Source organism: Sciurus carolinensis, chromosome 9, assembly GCF_902686445.1.
Source record: "Sciurus carolinensis chromosome 9, mSciCar1.2, whole genome shotgun sequence".
Classification (NCBI taxonomy): domain Eukaryota; kingdom Metazoa; phylum Chordata; class Mammalia; order Rodentia; family Sciuridae; genus Sciurus; species Sciurus carolinensis.
In genome coordinates this window covers 5,055,643-5,072,567 of record NC_062221.1, presented here as the reverse complement: position 1 = coordinate 5,072,567, position 16,925 = coordinate 5,055,643, and the positions used below count along the sequence as shown (strand labels likewise).

At 42.4% G+C, this 16,925-nt stretch overlaps 1 protein-coding gene across 1 annotated transcript in view; it reads right to left on the bottom strand.

Moving 5' to 3' along the window:
- Nucleotides 1-12,822, bottom strand: part of Gmps (guanine monophosphate synthase) — a 39,147-nt gene extending 26,325 nt beyond the window's left edge. The window contains exons 1-3 of the mRNA XM_047564997.1: nt 12,639-12,822; nt 4,710-4,891; nt 2,285-2,399 (exon numbers count right to left, since the gene is read on the bottom strand). Of these exons, the coding sequence (XP_047420953.1) occupies nt 2,285-2,399; nt 4,710-4,891; nt 12,639-12,665 (324 nt within the window). The 5' untranslated portion in view covers nt 12,666-12,822. The remainder of the gene's footprint in view (nt 1-2,284; nt 2,400-4,709; nt 4,892-12,638) is intronic.
- Nucleotides 12,823-16,925: the final 4,103 nt, after the last annotated feature.

Genomic DNA, 16,925 nt, shown 5'->3' with positions numbered 1-16,925 from the left:
TATCTCAGCATAACAACAATGAAAACCCTGCTGGGCACGTAGCTCAGTGGTAAAGCACCCCTAGATTGATTCCCGTGTACCACCACCAAAAAAAAAAAAATCAAGGAGGAAGGTAACAGCCTTTTACTAGGATATGCTAATTGACTAGAAGAAAATGCTGTAGATTTTGTATTGTACATATATTTAGTGACCAGTGTTTTCTCTAAATCAAAGGGGAAAACCATAACAAATAATTTAAAGAAACCAAACCCAGTATAGCCATTCTATTGGCCAACTTCTTTCTAATATTCTGCTCTTGTGTCCAGAACAGGGAATAAGAGGCTGTGAAGGATATGGAAAATAACACCCTCCCAAAAAAAGGGGAATGATAGCCCCCAGGGAGGACAATGAGTCCCAGGAGAGAGAAGGTAAACATTAGGCTGTGGGCCCAGGACTTTCAACTCTTCCCAGTGGCAATGAGTCCTGGAGGGGAAGGCAAACAAATGGGATCTAGGCTCTGTATTTTTATCCCAGTAACAATGAGTTTCAAGCTTTTATAACTGTTTTCCTGAGTTAGATTTTTAATCTGCACAACTAATTTCCTGACTGCCCAGCCAGCATGTCCCAAGTCTCTAATGATTAAGTCACACTGAACGTTCTGTTATGATTAACTCTCATTAAGCTCTATAAAAAACAGAGCCCTTTTGTAACCTGTCACCATTTTCTCCCCTGAAAGTGCACCACTCCACGGCTGCTTGATAAAGACAGCTTGCTGATCTGAGGTCTGCTCCCATTTGAGGTTATTTCCGCTTACAGGCTGGGCATGGTGCACAAGCCTGTAATCCCTGCAGCTAGGGAGGTTGAGGCAGGAGGATCGAAAGTTCAAAGTCAGTCTCAGCAACTTAGGGAGATTCTGTCTCAAAATAAAAGATAAAAAGAGCTGGGGATGTGGCTCAGGGATTAAGTGCCCCTGGGTTTAATAAAAATAGTCAACCTTCTTAAATAAACACTGATTAATATTTTTCCTCCTTTCACTGAAAGCTCCAGAGTCAGTTCAAAGAAAAGACATGGATCTATTCACTTTGTGCTTTTTAAACAATTTCCCTTTATGCAATATTCATGTTAAAGCACAATAGTGACACTGTTTGTTTAAAAACAAAAAGAACAACTTCCTCTATTTTGCCCACTTACTGAAGTTTCAAATTATCCTTAATCCAAGGACTTAACTGAATCATTGGGAGAAATGAATACAATGTTATTATTATTAGGTCACACATGCAAGAATCTGAAAATTAACAGGTAATTCTCAAGTCAATCAGGGATGATCAGAATATCAAGAGAAAATTAAAACCTTGGTACTTTAACAGCAATTTCATTTTTGTCAATTTAGGGTCTCACAGATCAACTCCACTTCTGCTCTGACCAGGCCTGTCTTTTATTTCATTACATTCTAAAATCAAAAAGTGGACAAAAGGGAAAAGAAGCCAAGACAATCACAAAGAAAACAAGTCAATCTGTAGCTATCTATACTTACTTGGTATTTTTAGCATAACAGAAAATCCTGACTTTAAAAAATAAAATGTCTTGCTTCTGACTTTAGAAAAGGCAAAACACTGTAACATGTCAACTGATAATAAAAAAACTGAGGAACTAGTTTCCTTGCTAACTCAATTTTAAGATGATCTTGTCAAATAAGATGCATTATTAAAAGTTATCTCTTTACTAGATAATAATTTGTTATAACCATCAGTGATAACTTTTCTTAAACTTAGCAATTTATATTCCTATCCCCTCATAAATAGATTTTTTTTTATGTATTTATTGTTACGTGGTGCCTAGGATCAAACCCAGTGCCTCACACATGTGAGGCAAGTGCTCTACCACTGAGCTACTGCCACAGTCCTAAACAGATCTTATTGAACAAAATTATCTCTGATCAGTGAGAATTCAGCATGTTACTGGCTCATTTTTATCTTTCTAACACCCTAACCAATGACATTGAACTTATCAGGTAAACATATAACTGTATAAATTCAGAGCAAGCTATAAAGGCTAGAACACATACACCACCAAATGCTGGCAAGAATGTGGCACAGATTCATTTAAAAACTGAATAGTGCTGTTACAAGTAAAGTGGTTACTCTTCGGTAAACTGATTTCCTATCAGGTCCATTCTGTCCACTAGTATAGCAATTCACAGAGAGCAGTTACATGCATACCCAACTACATATCTTAGAGAGAGAAATATAAGTCATGAAAAGAATAAGATAAACATGGACTATTCAAAGCAAATTTACAGATGTACCTGCATGCCATAGCAAATTCCAAGAACAGGCTTGCCAATGGTGAATATTGCTGGGTCAAACCAGGGAGCATCTTCTGCATACACAGAATTAGGTCCTCCAGAGATGATAATGGCACTGCAGATTTAAGGAAGAGTCAGTGAACACTCTCTTAAAAAGTCTACTCTTTAACAAGTTAATATCCTCAGCAATTTCCCCTGAGATCCAGGAGAGGGAGCCAAGATCAGTTTTGTCTGGTGGCTCTCAGAATTCAGGCCAGTACTGTCATTTGGCTACATTACAACTTGCAGAGAATCCTCTGGGTTTACTTACCTGAGGAACTTCATGAATAAAGAAGAGGTACAAATTCAGGCCTATGTTCCTCATTTGGACACTGATCTTATTTGGCCCTCGACATTCACTCAAAGAAATTAAATCATTTTAATAATAGGAATATCATATGTACATTCCTATTTCTTTATTTCCTTTAGGGAAAAAAAATCTGACAACACCAGGCCCCACTCTACAGGCTATGAAGAGCTGTAGTCATAGTGGCTTTGCACCTTCAGACTGCATGTGCGCTTCAGTCACACATGGTGACTCACAACCAAGGCACACACACACCCTGTGTGCAATGGAAGGTACTCAACAGACAAATCTAATTCTAATTAATCTAATCTCAAAGTAAGATGAATAGCAAGATCTAATCAAAAATCTACTTAAAATAAACCTGGGTTAAAATTTACTCTTTAGATAGAGGCTGCTAGTGCATTAAGACATCAAATGTACTGCTAGGCTTCTAATAATTCAAAACAAAAAAGTCAAACATAAAAAAGCAATTCAGCAAGTGAGGGCATACAAAAAAAAAAAAAAAAAAAAAAAAAATATATATATATATATATATATATATATATATATAAACAATAATCTTTTTGAGTTCAAAAGCACCCTCTGAACTCTGTAGGTAAGATGAGATATGGTATTCAATGTTTCCTGCAAGAGAGATGGAAAACAACCTACTCAGAGGGCAAAAGAGAAGGGGTGTGGGAGTAGCCCTGAAGGTGGACCATAACCTAGATCCTTAAAAATATAAAAGTTAAATTCTATAAAACGCCTTTAACCTTCAATAATCAAGACTTCTAGATGATCAGTATGTTTAGTTTTGTAAAGGATAACCACCGTGGGACCGCCTGTGATCCTTCTTTAACCTACTGAACAACTCAGAGTTAGTACTATTAAAAATATATGATAGCCTAATCCAGGATAAAACTCAAGCAGTGCTTAAACCAATTATGAAAAGTCTTTATCTCAATAAATCTTGAGAAGAGTTAATTTACCTTTCTGAGTCCTCAATTCCTAGTCTATTTTGAAACTAATTTGCAATAATAAGGCCCAACAAGCCACAAGTCATTCCGAATATCGATGCTATACATCAGGCAGACCAAGGTTCTTCACATAAGCATGTTCGGATGTCTTCGTGGTACAAAAGTAGCACTTAGTGTAGAAAGGTGGTCAGAGAGCCTGCCAGCAGGACGGCTGGCAGTCACGAGAAAGCCCGGTGCTGTAGCTCCTCTCCTACTGCGGAGAGCAGCAGGCAGCTGCACCTGGCACCTGCTAGGAAGCCTGCTTAGCGTCCAGTGGTCAAGCACCTGGGTCTCTGCATTTTAAAACCTTCAGTGGGGTTAATTTAACGGGGTGTTTTTCTGTGTGTTTCAAGCAAGCTTCAATGTTTTCAATGGGTGTTTCAATGAAGCTTGGGTATGACAGAGAATGGTTCGATTTCTTACTGATAAATCAAAGACAGCAGAGTTGGATGAACTCAAAGATTCCTTCTTACTCTACAGCCCTACCATTTCAGAGAGCTGTCTTTAATCTGTATCCTAAGACTAGAACAAGGTTAAGTTTCAGTCTGCCTTTTTGATTTCCAATTCATTCTACTTCAGAAACCAAAAATCTCACAGGATAGTGTATACGTATCTGTGAGGTCTTCAAAAATTCTTTTAACCATTTTTTCACTTGAAAAAATTAAGTTTTTAAGGAAAATAAAACACATCTAGGGAGAAGCACAGCACCTCCGATACTGAGCTGAAGGACAGTTCTGGTAAGAACTGCAGTTGCCTGCTTCTGGAAGACAGCCAAGAGAGGAGAGCAAGTCGTGAGGAAAGCACGGCCCTCAGCAGAGTGACTGCTGAGGAGACACCAGGTTGGAGGGAGCCAGCGCTGCTTGAGCACAGGCACAAGCTGTGGGAATCAGCCCTTATATCAGACAAAGCTTTCAATTTTTTTCCTGGCTTTTACCCCAAATCAAAGTCATGGGAAACTTCTTGTAAAACTGATCTTCATGGTTTTCATTAAAAAAAAATTCAGTGCCCAAGCAAACTAATAAGTAACAAAATATTGCCCGCTGTAAATCTGATCTCCTCTTAAAAACATCAATGAAAAGTCTACCGGAATCCTTGTTCCTTTATGGCAAATGCTGGTGTTTCCAAGGGGAATATTTCAGACTGCACGAAGAGTTCCCTCACTCTTCGGTCTATGACCTTCCCATACTGAGCACCAGCATCCAGGATGACAACAGCGCCTTCATAGTGGTGGCAGCCATCCTTAAGGTCTCCTCCAGCATTCTCCAGCTGCAAACATTAACACAAACAGCTTAATTATGAGAATACAGCTACTTAAAAATACAAATAAAAAACAGGATCACCGTCAGTTCCAAAAACACGCAGAAAGGAGAACCATTATCTCAGGACACTGAGTCGTCAATTCAAACCACTTCTTTTAAAGGGAAGACTTTAATACATATCCATGTTACTAGCGTCAAACCGGACATGACGACCAGTGGAAGAGAACAGAAGACACGGCGACAAGCTCACAGATAGTCATCTGATGCTCAACAAAGGTGCCAAAAACGTGTTGGAGAAAAGACAGTCTTTTTAACAAATGGTGCTAAAAAAACTAGATATCCATATGTGGAAGAAGGAAACTAGCACCCTACACAAAAGTCATCTCATAGTGCATCAAAGACCTAGGAATTAGACCAGAAACTGCAACTTCTAGAAGAAAACAGAGTGAACACAACAATATACTGGTAGAAGTAGTGACTACTGATTTCCTTAATAAGATCCCTTAAACTCAAGAAATAAAATCAAGAATCAGTAAGTGGGACAGCATCAAATTAAAAAGCTTCTGCACAGAAAAGGAAACAAGTACATGAAGAGAAAACCTACAGAATGGGAGAAAATCATTGCCAGCTACTCCTATGAGAGGGGATTAATATCCAGAATATATAAAGAACCCAAAAATCTTAACACCAAAATTAATAAATAACCCAATCAATAATTGGACAAAAGACCTAAGCAAACATTTCTCAAAAGAAGAAATACAATGGCCAACAAGTATATGTAAAAAAAGTTCAACATCTCTAGCAACAAGGGAAATGCAAATCAAAATTACATGGAAATTTCATCTCACTCCAGTCAGAATGGCAATTATGAAGAATACAAATAAAAAAATGCTGGCAAGGATAAGGGAGAAAAGGTACACTCATACAATGTTGGTGGAACTACAAATTAGTACAACCAGTCTGGAAAGCAATAGGGAGCTTCTACAAACCACTAAGAATGGAGCCGGACATGGTAGCACACTCCTGTAATCCCAGTGGCTTGGGAGGCTGAGGCAGGATTACAAATTCAAAGCCAGTCTCAGCAACTTAGGGAGGTCCTAGTTTTATTTAGAGGTCTCTAAATAAAATATGTAAAAGGGATGGGGATGTGGCTCAGTGGTTAAGTGCCCCTAGAACCAAAAAAAAAAAAAAAAAAAAGACTAAGAATGGAATCACCATGATGTGATCCAGCTATCCAACTCCTCCGAAAGAACTAAAATTGCCATACTATAGTGATATAGGAACATCAATTTTTGTTTGTTTTGGCATTATCCCCAGCCCTTTCTATTTTTCATTTTGAGACAGGGACCCACTAAATTGCTGGGCTCAAACTTGCAATCCTCCCACCCTACCCTCCCAAGTCTCTGGGATTACAGATGTGGACCACCACAACTGCCCAGAACATCAATGTTTATAACAGTGAGATTCACAATAGCTGAATTATAGAATCAGCCCAGATGCCCATCAATAGATGAACGAATTAAGAAACTGTGGTATAAATACACAATGGAGTTTTAGGTCATCATAAAGAATGAAATTATGGTATTTGCCAGTAAATGAAAGGAAATAGAGAACACCATGCTAAGTGAAATAAGCCAGACTGGGAAATAAAAGGTCATACGTTTTCTGTCAGGTGGGGAAGCTAGAGCAAAACAAGGGGAAAAAAGGTAGGGAAGGCTGCGATGTAGAGCAGTGGTAAAGGGACCCTGGTTCAATCCCAGTACCAAAAGAAAGAAAAAGAAAAGCAAACATTAACTTGCTTGCAAAAAAAACAAATAAATAAACCAATCATCAGATGCTTGCAAAGGTGCCCCAAACACACTCTGTTTTTCTAGAGAAAAAACAGCCTTTCTAACAAACGGTGCTGGGAAAATTGATTATCCATATGTAGAAGAAAGAGACTAGGTGGGCTGGAATGTAGCTCAGTTGATAGAGAACTTGCCTGGCATGCACAAGGTCCTGGGTTCAATCTCCAGCACCACAGGAAAAAAAAAAGAAAAGAAAGACTAGAGCCCTATCTCTCATCCTGCACAAAAATCAAATCAAAGTCCATCAATGACCCAGGAATTAATTAAACCAGAAATTTTGCAACTGCTAGTAGAAAACATAAGGTCAACACGCCAACATATGAGCTAGGTAATGAAGCCCTCAACAGTTCTCTTAAAGCTTAAGAAATAATATTAAGAATTAATAAAGAGATGGCATCATCAAATTAAAAAGCTTCTGCACGGCAAGGAAACAAAGAATGAGAAGAGCCTACAGAATGGGAGGAAATCTTTGCCACTCTTCAAAGGATTAATGTCCAGAATATATAAGCTCAAAAAATTTATCACAAAAAAAAAAAAAAAAAAAAAATCAACATACGGACAAATGAACCAAAGAGACTCTTCTCAAAAAAAAAAAAAAAAAAACACAAATATTTGAGAAATGTTCAATATTTTAAATGTTAATCTTTAGCAATCAGGGAAATGCAAATCAAAACTACACTGAGATTTCAACTCACTTCAGTCAAAATGGCAAAAATCCAGAATACAAATAACTGCCGGTGAAGATGAAGGGAGAAAGGCACACTTACACACTGCAAGTGGGACTGTGAATTAGTACAACCACTAGGACATCAGCATGGGGTTCCTCAAGAGACTAGGAATGGAACCACCAGATGACCCAGCCCTGCCACTCCTCATTGTTTATCAAAAAGAATGAAAAGCAAGCAAGAGTGCAGTGGCACACACCTCCAATCCCACCTACTCAGGAAGCTGAGTCAGGAAGATTCCAAATCTGAGGCAAGCCTGGGCAATTTAGAAAGACCGAGTCTCAAAATAAAAAGGGTTGAGGATGTAACTGAGTGGAAGAGTGACTCTGGGTACAACCCCCATATCACACACACACACACACACACACTGGGTACAACCCCCATATCTCACACACACACACACACACACACACACACACAGACAAAAATTCCATTTATTATTTTTTAAAAAAAAATTTTAAAGGCAGCATACTATAATGATACATGCACACCATGTTTACAGCAGCACAATCCACAACAGCCAAGTTATGGAACCAGCCTAGGTGTCTGTCCACAGATGAATGGATAAAGGACAAGAAGGAAATGCACACAAGGGAGTTTTATTCAGCCAAAAAGAAATGAAATTATGGCATTTGCAGGAAAATGGACAGAACTTGAGAGCATTATATTAAGCAAAACAGGCCTAACTCAAAGTTAAGAATTGTATGTTTTCTCTCAAACATGGAAGGAAGCTAGAGAACAAAATATATACAAGGAGAGAAGACTCTCATGAAAACAGAAAGGAGGCAAGGCAAAGGGAGGTGCTGGGGGATAAAATTGATCAAATATATGCAAGTGTGAAGTCATAATGAATCCCACTATTGTGTGTAATGCACCAATAAAAATTAATTTTTAAAATGGGTAACATGACAATTTCAAGATTTTATAATAGCCTTGTTATTAGCACAATTATTAGCTCAAAAAAATCTTAATGTATATACATTAGGCTTGAATTTTCGCCCAACTGTAAATACACATCACTAAAAATCAGAGCCAAACTCAGAACAGCAAAGGGTCCAAGGGTGAATGGACTACACAGACCAGTTGGTCAGGACTGTCCTAATTTTCATTACTGTTCCAGTGTATCGCCCAACTTTGGTCTCAGATCTTTCATTTAACAACATATTATCAGGGCTGGGGAGATAGCTCAGTCAGTAGAGTGCTTGCCTTGCAAGCACAAGGCCCTGGGTTCGATCCCCAGCATCGCAAAAAAAAAAAAAAAAAAAAAAAAAAATTATCATGCAAAATTACATTAAGGCAGGAGGGGATGAGTTTATTAGACTTTCGCTCTACATTTCCACCTCTGCCACTGCCTTGGCTAGTACCCTGTGGGCTGCAGAGTTCTCTCAACTTCTTCAGGCTCTGAGAGCCAAACACAGAGAACAAGTCTCTTTCTGGATACAATTCAGCACACTTGGAAACTGGCACCACACCAGGGGTGCTAGCTATGCAGTCTCAGGTGACAATGGATACACAAAAGAAGTTGCAGTGCCCACCAGACTTGGTCCACGTACCAGTTGTGCCCCAGACATTCTGCAGTTTGCAAGATACACAAACCCTCTAGGCTGTCATCATGAGCTGGGTGGAGCAGACAAGGTCAGTCATCTGAGATACACAGGAAAGATGATGAACGCTCCTGAGCGTGGTGTGTAGGGTAAACCAAACACTCTTGCTACAGGTGTTCTGCCATTTACTTATTTACTGAATTGTGTAAATCCACAATTATTTGTTTGGTAACATTTTATTTTGAAGTAATATTTATTATTTTTCAGACTTCCTTTTATGCTCACATGTCTCCGTTTAGGCACTCCATTAGGCACTTATGGTTGGTCATGCTGCTACAACCAAACACTTCCTTCCTAGAACATTATAATGAGAATCTCCAGTATAAAGACTTAACATAAAAGTATCTCGTGGGTTCTCAAAACCATGAACCTGAAGCCGTGGCAAGGATCCAGCAACAAGAAAACCAACTGTCGAGGTATTACTAGAGCAAAGCATTTTTCAAACCACTGTGACTTTTTTGAACAAATACAAAAATGTCTTTATTCCACACTAAGCATGGAAAAAAATAATATTCTACCTAAATTGGCATTACATATATGCAAGATTTAAAACTCTACGAAACAATTCCTTCCTTGATTCACAAAGTGCTTCAGAATTATATATTAACCCCGAGGGCTTCGCTCATGTTAAGCATCTACACAGTTTAGACAGAGGCATAAAAACAAAGTACCATAACAAGAAGAGTTTATATTTTGCACAGCAAATAATCATTCCTTACTTCAAACAGTATCCTCTGGATTATACTTCAGTAAGTAATCTTAAAAATAAGTATAAGATACATGTGAACAAGTATAGGATAAGTCTGTATTTAAAAAACACGCCAGGAGCTGTGGCAGATGCTAGTAATCCCAGCAACTTGGAAGGCTAAGGCAGGAGGATCGCAAGTTCAAAGCTAGCCTCAGCAACTTGGCAAGGCCCTAAGCAACTTAATGAAACCTCGTCTCAATATAAAAAATAAAGAGAGCTGGGGATGCAGCTCAGTGGTAAAGCATCCAAGTTCAATCCCCAGTACCAAAAAATAAATAAAAGTAAAAATAAAGGGCACAGTTCTTGGGTTGGAGATTTAACTCACTGGTAAAGCACCTGACTACACACATACCTTCTTGTTCAATCCCAGTACCACACACACACATGCACACACACAATTTTCTTAAAAAGACAATTATTTTTCCAAGAGAAAAGTTGGCCTATTCTAAAGGTAAAGTCATCTGAGGTTCCTGGAGAAATTTCAGAACCTTTCAAATTTAAAAACATACTACAAGAAAAACCATTCCATTTGCAATATAATTACAGAACAAAATATGAAGGGAAAAAAATTCATCTTTGAATTTTGTTCACAAAACAGTTATAAAAGGTGATAATTATTTAATTCCCATGCATCCCAGATAAATATTCCAAGTTATAATTCCATTAAATTAAAAACCTTAGTGTTGGAAGTTTCAATTTTAAAATTAACATCATTAGGGCTGGGCATATAGCTCAGTGGTAGAGTGCTTGCCTAGCATGCACAAGGTCCTAGGTTCATTACCCAGCACTGAAAAAAGAAAAAAAAAAAAAAAAGAAAAAAGAAAAGAAAAAGAAATTAAAACTGTTCAATACCATTCAAGAGTCTATATTACACACCATCAGTAGATAACACCTTTAATTCAAGCATGATACACCTTGCCAAATAACATCTAGGGAAAGTACCATCCTACTCCAACCAAGAGGCTTCGGCTTAGACAAGGGAACAAACAGCAGTAAACTAGACAAATCACACAAACAGCCCACTGATAACACTGCCTTCTCAATAAAACTGGAATTATGTCACACAGAACCTTGCCATAGTTGGAAAAAGTATTTCAAGAAAAGCTGACTCTTTATGCTTGTGTTGATATGAAATGAGACCTTTAACTTAATATTACATCAATTCCTTAACTAAAAAATACTAGTCCACCTTGGATGGTTAACCAAGTAGCCCGGAAGGAAAAAAAAAAAAAGCTAGATTCTAATCCCAGCTATGACATACAGGTCTTCCCAGCTCTAAAATACTGTGTATGAGATCAAAGAAAATATCCCAATTCTTTTACAGCATTTAGGTCACTCCTAGTTTCTACTGTACAAAAATGCCATTTTAGAAAACCCTGATAAATGTACCAGAAATAGGAATCAAAGCTGGCCCTTTCCCAAATTTTAATTTATGAACTAGAATGTACACACAACGTACAGAAGCACAATTAACAGTACCTTGAGCCAGTCTAGACCACTGGTACTTTACTCCCATGGGAAAGTGGTTCAGTGTGGACTACGGAAAAGGGACTACTACTCAGACTTCCAGGTGAGCCTCTTAGAAAATCTTACTTCAATTATTTACACTGTGCATATTTCCCTATATTTAACATATCTTTAAGTATTTAGATTGCTGGTTTGTCGGGCATTTTCCCGCCCTTGGGGGTACATAAAAATCATAGATATGATTAAATACGATAGTTCCCCAACAGCTCCTCTTGAAAATGCTTCCAATTTGATCCACACCTAATCGTTGAAATACTTTTGTAAAATGCTTCATTTCCACCATAAAGGTATAAAGGGCCTTTAAATAAAACTTGGTTCACCTTGGGCTCACACCTATCAAACGGATCAAGATTTTCTTACAAATTCCGAGTCAAGTAAACGCAAGCGGGGGGGACGCTATCTCAATGTCCGTCTGAGACAAATAAAAAAATAATTTGGAAACGAATCGCCAACCTCCTAACGTCCACTGAATTTTGCGAGAACATCTTCTGGACGCACTATGTAACTCCGAAGCCCGGAGACCAGGTCTGGGTCCTTCTACTGCCAAGAGCTGATCGCCTCCCCGCATAACGACGGCGAGTTGCAGGGTCTGCGACCGGTCCGCGCGGCTGCGAGGTCCGAGCCCGCCTCAGTCTCCCTGCCTCGTGGCTCGCAGGTGTCACCAGGTGCAGCGCGACCCCCGCGAACCGCCCCGCAGGTCGCGCCGCCGGGACAGGCACTGCAGCACGACTCGTCCCCACGCGAGGCCACCTCCCCGCCCTCCAACGACATCCCGCCACGTGCTCCCGAAGGCCGGCCACGGCGGCGGCGGCAGCACACCTGGCTCAGGTGCGGCGCCCTCGGACCCGCGGCGACCCCGCGGGAGGGCTCCCCGGCCGGGCGAGGCGGCGGCCCGCGGGGCAGGAGGCCGGTTCCCGAGCGGGCGCGCGGACGGGACGGCCCCGGCTCACCTGCCGGCCGCGGCCGGCCCGGAGGGGCGGGGCGGCCGGGGGCGGCGGGCAGTGCCAGGCGCGAGGCCCGCCTGCTGCCGCGACCCCGCCAGGGCCCGGCCTCCGAGGGCCTCGGCCGGTCTCCGCGGGCCTCAGCCGGCCCCCGCGCCTCCAGGCGGGAACTCGCCGCCCCGACGCGCAGGCGGAACCAACAAAGCGCCGCCGCTCCTGGCGCAGGCACGCGGCGGGCGAGCGGGGCGGCCGGGGGGCTGCCGGGCGCCGGGCCCGGGTGCGGGAGGAGGGAGTCCGCCGAGGCCCCGGGTCGGGCCCCGCGCCGCAGCGGGCGGGAAGCGACCAGCGCGCCCGAGGCTGACCTTGGAGTCTCCGTTGCACAGAGCCATCGGGGCCGCGGCGGTGTGAGCTGCTGGAGGAGCGGACGCCGCGGAACGAGGCCGAGCGCGAGGCCTGGAGGCGGAGAGTGTAGAGCCAGAGCCGCGCGCGGGCCCAGCGCCACGGGAGAGCAGCGCCGCCGCGCGCCTCGCTCGCTTCCGCCTGGCCGCGGGGCGGAGCTGGGGCGGGGCCAGATCGGGCCACGCCCTCTGGTGGGAGGAGTCACCGCCAGGGCCGACCGAGCGGCCGCGAGGAAGCGGGTCTCCAGACCGCCCTGGGGAGGAGTCCGCTGGCCCTCGCGTCCCTCGCCTCCGCCTAGAGGAGGATCCTGCTCGCGGGCGCCTCAGCCCCTCTAGCCCGGAGGCGCGGGAGCTGCCCAACCACAATCAGAACCCGGCGCACGGTGGCGGACCCGGAGGAGCAGCCTCTGCAGAGCTGCACCGCGTGGCGCTCCGCGGCAACGCGGCCTAGGCTCAGCCTGACGCGTATAGGAGGGGCCCTGGCTGCTTCCTGCTTCGAAAAGTTTCGTTGTCACAGTCAGGGGGCCTCAGTGTGGGATTGGACCGTTTCGATCCTTCAGAAGTCCCACAGCCAGGAGCGGTGGCGCACCCCTGTAATCCCAGAGACTCGGGAGATGAGGCAGGAGGATCGCAAGTTCAAGGTCAGCCTCAGCAATGTAGAGAGACCCTGTTTCCAAATAAAAAGCGCTGGATATGACAGTGGTAAAGCGCCCCTGGGTTCAATCCCCCAGGGTGACGGGGCTAGAGAAGCATCTACAGCAGGAGAGGCAAGCCGCTGCTAGATAGGCTGCTGGGCCAAGAGACTGGTCTTGCAGCTCTGTTTGCATAGCAAACAAGCTTTTTATTAGGATTTTTTGGAGGGAAGGAGCAGCAGTCCCTCTAGCTACCTATCAAAACAAGTATTACCTTGAATTTCGTTACCCCAGGACCTAAATCTGGGTGAGAAACAACACTGACTCTCTTCAAATGTTTCCCCTAACAAAACCTTTCTACAAATACTCAGGTCTTACAATACAGGGTGCTCATGCTCTGTTCCCAGACTCTAATTCAAATATTAGGAATTCAGCCTGGCAAGGTGGCACACTCCTGTAATCCCAGCTGCTGGGAGACTGAGGCAGGAGGATCACAAGTTCAAAGCCAGCCTCAGCAATTTAGCAAGACCCTGTTTCAAAATAAAAAATTTGAAAAAGATGGGGATGTGGCTCAGTGGTCAAGTGTCCCTGGGTTCAATCCCTGGTACAGGAAAAAAAAAAAAGGATCCAGAATGAAATGCCCATGCTTATAAAATCCACTTTAATCTAACCTGTTCAGTGAGAGTAGTGAGGTGGAATTGGAGTTCTTAGCCTGGCATGGTGAGCATACCTGCAAGAGTGAGAAAAGATAATAGCAAGTTCCAGGCCAGCCTCAGCACCTTAGCCAGGCCCTAAGCAACTTATGGAGACCCTGTCTTAAAATAAAAAATAAAATGGACTGAGGATGTAGCTTGCCCTGGGTTCAATCCCCAGTACCAAAAAAAGTTTTTAAAAATAAAAAAGATTTGGAGTTTCTATCCACCTGTTACAAGGAGAAAATCATCGCTGAATGCATTAATGTGCTTCTCAGTACAGAAGTAAAGGCTACCCAACCTGGGAAAGAATAGATGTCTTATTAGCAAAACATTTACTGGAACAAAGGACCCAAAGGTTTTAGACTCAAAGTATTTCACTTACCTTTTTTTGAGCAAAAAAATGAATATTGGAGCCCTCCAAAGTCATGGATACTGGGTTGTCTTGGTGCGTCTGTATGAACAGTCTAGAGAAGTCTCTGGTAGCCAATAGGAGAGCCTCAACTTGTCTAAACATCCACCCCTGAGGGAATGGAATGTGATGCGATGTGCTGGCACTGAGGATTGGCTAGCTCTCATCCATATTCGATAATGTCTACTTTAAATAAATTCTAGAGGTCACATGTTTATTAAGAATTTTAGCATGCACTAGGATCCCTGTTCAAGGTCCTCTTCAACTTTGGACTCTGTTGATCCCTGCTCTCTTGAAACTATTTCCCTTACACTGCTCCATAGTGGTGTCTGTTTATACTGTGATTCCTCTTAATGCATTTTCCCCCCCTTTCCATATCTTTCCTAGTTTTAAATAATGTGTTCTTCAGTATTTGCATTTCTGGCTCTCTTCTCAACTTAACTCCTCACCTGTATTTCCTTTGGGCACTGGTTTTAAAATTAAATACCCCTAAGAGGCTACAGACATCTCTTTTCTGAGCTCCAGATCCATTTAACATTATTTTGGACCCCCAAAAATATAACAAATACGAACATACTTCTTTCTCTCCCCAAATTTTTGTGCCTACTCTCATTGGCACCATGATATTACCAAAAGCTCAGTCCTTATCCCCAGCGCCAATCCAATAACAAGGACACAGTTTTGAGAAAAAGGAAAAAGTTGTATTGCCAAGCGCAGTGGTGCAGACCTGTCATCTCAGCGGCTCAAAAGGCAGAGGCAAGAAGATCACAGGTTCAAAGTCAGCCTCAGCAATTTAGCAAGACCCTTAGGGAGAACCTATCTCAAAATAAAAAATTAAAGCCGGGCGCAGCAGGGCACGTCTGTAATCTCAGCAACCCGGGAGGCTGAGGCAGGAGGGTCACAAGTTCAAAGTCAACCTCAGCAAAAACGAGATGCTAAGCAACTCAGTGAGACCCTGTCTCTATATAATATACAAAATAGGGCTAGGGATGTGGCTCAGTGGTTGAGTGCTCCTGAGTTCACACCCTGGTCCTCCCCCCATACCCCCCCAAAATTAAAAAGGGCTGGGAATGTGACTCAGTGGTTAAGTACCCCTGGATTCAGTCCCTAGTACCAAAAATGAATACATAAATAAACTAAGTGTCATTGCTTTGCAAGCAAAGGAGAAACACAGGAGACTCCTGTCCCAGAGGTGATTCTCTCCATCAGGGGAAACAGGGTTTTTAAAGAGGTGATTCAAAGGCTACATTCCTGGTGTTCCCTGTTCGGCTTTGTAATTCACTTGTTAATTTGAGAGACAATCATTTCTTAAATTTTCTGGTGCCATCTCTTAAGTCTCAATTACTTCGTTGCTGTGGCAAGTGTGTGCCCAAGGCCAGATAACTGCTTAGAATGGGGAAGAAAGGTAATCCTGTTTCCTTGAGATTAGGGAGAGGGAGAGATGAGGGAGGAGGAGGGAGAAAGGACGAGAAAGAAACACGTCTGTTTTAAAAATAAATTGCTGTGGTAAAGCAGCCAGGGGTCTATTGAAAGCATAAAGTGAACCACTGTTATAATATTGGGAGGAAAACATTTAGTTTTTCACCAAGAAGTAGATTTCTCATTAAAAGACCCTTTATCAAGTTGAGGACATTCCTTACGGAGTTTTTAATCAAGAATGGACATTGTGCTGGGCTTGGGGACACACACCTGTAATCCCAGCAACTCAGGACACTGAGGCAGGAAGACTGAAAGTTCCAGACCAGCCTGGGCAACTTAGCGAGACCCTGTCTCAAAATAAAAAATAAAAAGGACTGGGCTGTAGCTCCGTAATAGAGTCCTGCCAGGTTCAATCCCCAGAATGGAAAAATAAATAAGATTTTAGAATATCAGGGGCTTGGAATATAGCTCAGAGGTAGAGCACTTGTCTAGCATGCGGGAGGCACTACCTCCCATCCCCAGGACCACAGAAGAAAAGAGACTGATGTCCAATTCTGTTTCTGTAGCCACAGATAACTGTGTAGTTTTATTTGTTTTCATTTTGTTAATGTGGTAAATATGGTTATTGATTTTTGACTATTAAACCGGTCCTGCATTTTGGGTATAAACTTCAATAAATCTTGATATTTTTTTTTTGTTTTTATACATTGGTCTTAATTTGCAAAAATTCTGGTTTGAATTTTTGCATCTACCTTTGTTTTGTCACTGTGCCCAAAATACCTGACAAGAATAACTCAGAGAAGGAAAAGTTTATTTTGGCTCATGGTTTCAGAGGGTCAATTGGACCTGAGATAGAGATTTAGGATAAAAGGAGAGAAATACGGAATCTTAAAGGAAACACCCACAAGCCACTGAGATAGAGAAAGCACAGCTGTAAATCTTGAGCAACATGCCACTGGCCCATACCCTTGGCCCTTGCCCTTGTAAAATTAGGGAAATACGCAAAGGCAGAGAAAACTGGCCTGAAATTAAGCAGTTCTACCCTGGATCCACCTCCAGTCGGCCCCTGGTACAGCCCCACTGTAAATATTGGACA